Source organism: Musa acuminata, chromosome BXJ2-6, assembly GCF_036884655.1.
Source record: "Musa acuminata AAA Group cultivar baxijiao chromosome BXJ2-6, Cavendish_Baxijiao_AAA, whole genome shotgun sequence".
In the NCBI taxonomy this organism is placed as follows: Eukaryota; Viridiplantae; Streptophyta; class Magnoliopsida; order Zingiberales; family Musaceae; genus Musa; species Musa acuminata.
This window is the reverse complement of record NC_088343.1, coordinates 39,303,719-39,310,301: the sequence shown is the minus strand read 5'-3', so window position 1 is coordinate 39,310,301 and position 6,583 is coordinate 39,303,719. Positions and strand designations below refer to the sequence as shown.

The 6,583-nt window shown below is 34.4% G+C and overlaps 1 protein-coding gene across 1 annotated transcript; it reads left to right on the top strand.

Annotated features, from left to right (window-relative positions):
• Positions 1–294: 294 nt before the first annotated feature.
• Positions 295–5,189, top strand: LOC135615534 (rhodanese-like domain-containing protein 11, chloroplastic). Its single transcript, XM_065114171.1, has 10 exons — positions 295–571; positions 642–746; positions 1,041–1,148; positions 1,251–1,347; positions 2,533–2,572; positions 2,665–2,739; positions 4,121–4,208; positions 4,473–4,540; positions 4,749–4,821; positions 4,930–5,189. The coding sequence occupies exons 1-10, from the start codon at positions 416–418 to the stop codon at positions 5,011–5,013; spliced, it is 894 nt and encodes a 297-aa protein (XP_064970243.1). The 5' UTR covers positions 295–415; the 3' UTR covers positions 5,014–5,189.
• The last annotated feature ends 1,394 nt before the right edge of the window (positions 5,190–6,583 follow it).

The following is a 6,583-nucleotide window of genomic DNA, read 5'->3' as shown; positions in this document are numbered from 1 at the left end:
GTTAAGACTCTTAGCCACCACGGTGTCTCCAATGACATCTTGACCACTATGATATCTCCAGGAATATACAAATTAGTATCTTTAATTGAATAGGTTTTGTCCAAGAATACTTCTTTAGGATCTTTGCACAAATAATTCCGGTCTGTGGATGTATATGCAAAAACTATTTGTCACTCTAAAATTTGACCAAAATCATAATTTCTCTGGCAATTTACAACATTATGAGTATAATTTAAATTCCAAGGACTGAATTAAAAGTATGCCGACAGTCATAACATGGCTTCCTGTCTAGATCGGTTCAACAGCCATGCTCTGTTAGCATGGCTCTATCCTTTCCTTCTTCTTAGAAGATAAAGCGACGTGTTATCCATCAGTGGGTTTGCACTGCTTCGGCTGCCGGCGACTCTCGTCGAAGATGGAAGCTCTTGGTCGCAATTTCACCACCACTCTCACCACATGTGGAAGTCCTCGGCGACACCAAGCCGCCGGCTTCAGGAGAAGAGTTCGAATGCTGCCGGTCGCAGAGCCGCTCTTTCCTGCCGGTGGAGGAGGCTATCCATCCCGTTTCAAAGTTGTTTCTTGACTGATTCCGGCCGGTAGGCATTTTTCTTCTGGTGTTAATTTCCCTCTTCCTGGGACAGAGATTGAGCGGCAATGTTAGGATGGATGCGACTGTTGGTGGAGAAGAGGAGGAGATGAGGCAGGCCAAGGAGATGGCCGCGGCTCGGAGGAGATGGGAAACTCTGGTATTCTTTAGTTTCACTTTTAGGGGTTGAACAGCAAAATCATTTATTTACTGATATAGATGCCGTATGTTATGATTTGGGTATGCATTTGGAGGATAGCATTTCTAGGTTACAATTTTTAAGTCGACACATGCACAGGAAGCACATATGTGGATGAATTTTATTGAAAAAGAAAACCTTTGGGCTAATTGACTTAATACTTTTTTTCTTCTATGGTTACATGGAAACTAAATTCAGCAGTGGTATGAAATATTAAGTTACATGCTTATAGATGTCCCGTCCTGTGTTTTGAAGATCAGGGAACAGAAGGTTAAGGTTCTTACTCCTAGAGAAGCTGGTTATGCGATTCAGCTTTCCAATAAAACCCTACTTGATGTTCGTCCATCAACCGAGCATGAGAAGGTATGCGTGTTGCTGAATTGGTTGAGAGCCCATTGCTATCTTCCTTTACCCCATATTGGCTATTTTCATCCAGATAATATTCCTCCAATGTTGTATATGCAGGCATGGGTTAGAGGTTCCACTTGGATACCAATATTCGATGTAGAAAATACGGCTGACATTGGAACTCTTTCCAAAAAAATCACAAATTTTGTCATGGGTAATGAGATATAAGCTCTAGTTTTTATCATTTAGTTGCTTAGTTTTGTATGATACATGAAATTATGAGTTTTTCTTCATGAAAGATGCAGGATCTTTTTTAACATTTTGCAGTCCTTCTTTCTTATGAACAGTGGAGTACTACTTAGGAACCATTTCGTTTTTCTGTATTCTGAGTACATTTTAGCATGTTTAATCTTAACACTCCAATCAGATGCCATGAAGCAGAAACTTAATTTGATCTATTTAGATTTGCTTCCTGAAGTATTAAGGAGAAAAAGCTTGGTAGTTGTGGTCATAATATGACTCATTATTACTACACCAGAAAACTATATGAGGAACTTTCCATGATGGCAATGCTTTAGAAAGGAAACCTAAATATTGGAGCTCGACTGGTCAATATTATATGACATCTGGGATGAACTTATCTTTTGAAGGAAAAAGTCATTACCTTAAGATTTTTCTCTTTCATCTAGTCGTTTTAAGTTTTTATCCTTTGAACTCTTCATGGGTAAAATTATCATTATTCTATCTTTATTTCATAACGGAAAAGTGTATGACAGCACAATATTCTGAGATTAGAATGGAAGAACAATATGCTAACTATGGAAGTTAGAAATACAATCACCCACGTTTGGTTTCTGTTTGAAGATGTTTCCTTCGCACATTATTATAACCTGATGTGTAAGGAAGACCCACTCTATTGAGGGAAAAATTCTGATGCTAATACCTTAAGATTCATTTCAAACTCTTTTAGTCTTTACAACTGGGTTCTCACTATCACATCTTCAGTTCTTAACCTAGAAAGGCTTATGGCAGCTCAAATTTATTAGATTAGAATGGAAAAAAGACATGCTGAGAAAATGAAACTAAACGTTAAGGAAATAGAACTGTGGCCGCCCATGATTAGTTATTTTCGTAAAATGTTTTCCTTCTTTTTCGAACATAACAAAATTGTACCAACCTACTTGGCAATTTTTATTGTAGCTTAGAGTAATTTTTTGCCAGTGTAATAACTAACGCTGCAAGCAGTTGTATGTGGCATAGACATGAGAAGCCTGCACCATTTGAAGCAGCTTTACTGTAAATTCAATTTCTAGATTCACTAAGATCTAAGCGATACTTGCTTATTATATGAGTACTTTAACTAATAAACCAATTACTTTCTTATGACACTTTTCTGCAGGTGGTTGGTGGAGTGGCAGCTCTATGTTGGTGTATGACAGGTGTGTTCTTTAGCTAAATAATAGCATTTTGCTGTGATATTATCCTACTTAAATTTCAATTATATACATTTAATCTAGCAAAATCAATGCAGGGACTTCCTATCAAAAGTTGAGGAGAAGTTTCCAAAAGAAAGTGACCTTATTCTAGTGTGTCAAAAGGGATTAAGGTAATGTTCTCTTTTAAATGCTCCTTACGTTTTTTGAAATAAGCCTGGTTGAGCATATGGAGACTCTTTGAAGTTGTGAAAGCCTTTTATATTAAAAAATAAATGTTGGTTCAATGTTTTTTCATGAACTGATTGCTTCTCATGTCTTGACTAATTGTGATAAACTTTTTGCCATAACAGCTGAAAAATATCTAGTGAACAATATAGAAAGTTATGTATAATTAAGGGAATTTTGTTGGTTTTGATTAATTTTGTTTGATTTAGTTGCAAGAGATGATCAAGCATGGAAGTAGAATAAATTTGAGGTATTTTAGAAAGATGATCAAGCAAAAGACTGGAATAAATTTGTGGTGGATGCAGGAGTGAATAAGTAAAAGTGCAAGTGAAGTTGTCACCAGATCAGAATCAGGTAGGGCATGAAGATTGAAGAAGTCTTGTCTCTACCGCAGAATCTTTAATGCAGTTTATAAGCTGCAATAACCCATAATATTCAAGTTCAAGTGAAGTAAATATGTGTTGGTGGACAGCCAGTATATAAGTACTTACTCTTTTTCTAAATAGCTTTAGGAAAAGAATTCTGAAATCACAAAAATAGATGCAATCAACTTTTCCAATAATACATTTAAATGCTTGTACTGAAGAAAAAGAAGATTAAATTAAAATCTAGTGAAATCCACAGATAAGGGCATATAGTCTGTGATGGAGATAGTATTTGGAGTTTCTCTACCTAACCTAGTACCTGAGGACATTTGGACTAATCTGACCAGAGTCAGGAAAGCAAGCTGCAAAGTGAAACAATAAGGAGCCCGCCATAATTACTGCTTCGGAACCTATAATGTGAGTCAAGGATTTATCTTAAATGGTTTATATTTGTTGACTGAATTTGGTATATTTGTTCTCGCTTTCAGCTGTCAATGCAATCAACTTACTAATTAGAATGAAAGAATTTTATTGCATGCTGCTATCTTTTACACCCACTGTGTTAAAAAATAGTTCTTGAGTAACTATAGTTCTGTTAGGGGTAACTATAGTTCTTGAGTCGTTCTTTATGGTTAACTGTATTTACACCAGCTAGGTGTCACTTCACATGATCAAACAACCAGCAACATTCACTCTTTCTTCAACACTCAATGCTATTCTGCTCTTTCGTGTTCTGTTCATACAATAGTTCTACAACTTGTTCAATAAGGTGGATGTGCAACTCTGTACATTGGATAATAGCAAGCATCTTCTGCCCTCTGGTTATTGTGTCCCCTTGATTCTGCCTTTTCTTTTCTATGATACTGACTTTATCCTTTCAACACATAGTTCGGCACTGAATGCCAATTGCAATGTCAAATACAATTTGTCTCAGATATAATTTTAATATCTAAATCTGCAGATCTCTTGCTGCTTGCGAACAACTTTATAACGCAGGTTTCAGAAACTTATTCTGGGTACAAGGAGGTCTGGAAGCTGCTGATGAAGAGGTAACATGTGAAAGTTTAGCGAGTAATTGTATTTTGTCCATAATTTGTATGAACTCTCTGTTTCATTTGTGCAAGAATGAAATGTAATTTCAGTGTGCTTATCTGACCACCCGATGGATGTTTCTGCTGTATGAGAGCATTGTGAATGCTTGTGGATTAGTGTTATGTGCTTGTGGTGTATGGCATGCACAGATCATGTATGAACTGAATTTTATTTTGTGTCCAATAAATTGACCAAATAGTATGTTACGTCTTCTGGTTTAGGATTTTCCACGAGAAGGTCCCCAGCCTTTCAAGCTTGCTGGAATTGGTGGCGTTTCAGAATTTCTCGGGTAATATTTCATATTCAATGTTAAATAATTAGTTTCTTCCTTGGTTTACTATGTTGCCATGCCTATGTTAGCACATGACAACTAGGTTTCCGAGACTCTCTCATCATGTGATAATGAAAAAAACAAATGCTAGTTTCAACGTTTCTTGCTCTCTACATTATTATATATGTTTATCTTGATTTCTCCATTATTTACTATCTGTTTTCAGTTGGACGGATCAACAGCGTGCCATAGGTGCTAGGGAAGGTTGGAGTTACCGGTTGGTCTTCACTGGTCGTTTGGTAATGACTTTTGATTTAAGAAGAAGTTTTTAAATAATTATAAAAAAATAAAACTTAACGTGAACCAGTGCTAGGGAATATCTTTTCATGCTTTGTCTGATATTGCAGCTCGGACTCATTCTTCTAGCAGATGCCTTGTTTCTTGGTGCTCAAAGACTTGGCCCTTTACTTCAAGAATGGAGGTCTCATTGAGAAGTTCCATCTTTTCACGCAACACTGTCAAATCAGTTAGCTGAGTTTTGTTAGACTGAGGGTTTGGCATTTCTTATATGCAACATGTCTTGCTATTGATCACTTTAACAAGATCTGTTTCTTGTGAGCCATGTCTTGCTATCTATCACATAAACAATATCTGGTTCTTGTTCTCACCAGCAGCTCTTTCTTCATTTCTCAGTCACTGAACACTGAAATTAGATGAATTTTGAACAGGTTTTGTGAATGCAAGATAAGTATATATATATATATATATATATATATATATATATATATATATATATATATATATATATATATATATATATATATATATATATATATATATATGTGTGTAATATATATATATATATATATATATGTGTGTATTATATGTATATATATATGTATATGTATTGTATATATATATATATGTATGTATATATATATATATATATATATATATATATATATATATATATATATATATATATATATATATATATATATATATATAATGCAAGATAAGTATTTGTTAAATTTTGATTACAATTTAAGCTTGATTCAAAACCCATTGAAGATGGTCCATTGGGTCACGATCATATTTGATTCAAGTTAGAGTTGATGTATCAGATTTGATGTGAAGTTGTATCTGATGGTGTGAAGCATTAGTCATCTTAGCACCTTGGAACCTTTTTGTGACACAGGATTGGATCGGGCTATTAGGTATCAGGGAAGGTGTTATCTTGTAATTGACTCGTTGTTTGTTGCTTGCTTGCATGATACAAAATAATTTATTTTGGATAGTTTTGAGTCGTTTTTATATGCTATGATGATTGCGATAATAATACGAAACGTTAGTCTAGAACTTTCTAGAAGTTGGGATGAAATACTAATATCTTGGGATGATTTGAAAAGATATTTTATTAAGTTCGTTAATACCTTTTGAAATTTACTTGGTTGACTAAATTATTTTTTCTAAATAGATTCCTTTGCTCGGAGATAAATCAAAAACTTAAATGCTAATCATCATCATCCTTGATGCAGCCGTCATGTGTCGTGGTGGGAGACGTGATGACTTGCACTTTGCACTATGAAGCTAACGAGTGACATCTCGAAGCTCTTAATCTCGTCGTTAGTGTGGGAGACGTTGCATTCATATTACACATTGCTAAGTAGTGACGATTCTACTATTGGTGGTCGTCTGGTGGTCACTTTTAGGACAACACCTTCTCCTATCATTAATAAAAGTTTTAGTAACGGTTCTACTGTTGATGGTCGCTTCTAGAATAACACCTCCTCCTATCATTAATAAAAGTTTTAGTTTTTTTTAACTTAAATTACATGTGTTATTCTAGTGGTCGCTTCTAGGACAACACCTCCTCCTATTATTAATAAAGATTTTAGTTTTTTTTAATTTAAATTATATATTATTATATTAATAATTTATTATTACTTAGACTAATATTTGTTAACTTAAACTTAACAGGAAACTTATATATTATGTTTTTAAAATATAAAAATTATTTTAAATATGAGTAAATTATAAAGGTTTAAGAGATCCAAATCA

What these genes read in the sequence shown, in the direction of transcription:
- LOC135615534 (XM_065114171.1), top strand. Translation starts at nt 416, where the DNA reads ATGGAAGCTCTTGGTCGCAATTTCACCACCACTCTCACCACATGTGGA. An exon ending in AATCACAAATTTTGTCATGG is followed by an intron (nt 1,348 to 2,532) that starts GTAATGAGATAT and finishes ACTTTTCTGCAG; the next exon opens with GTGGTTGGTGGAGTGGCAGC. An exon ending in GTGTGTCAAAAGGGATTAAG is followed by an intron (nt 2,740 to 4,120) that starts GTAATGTTCTCT and finishes CTAAATCTGCAG; the next exon opens with ATCTCTTGCTGCTTGCGAAC.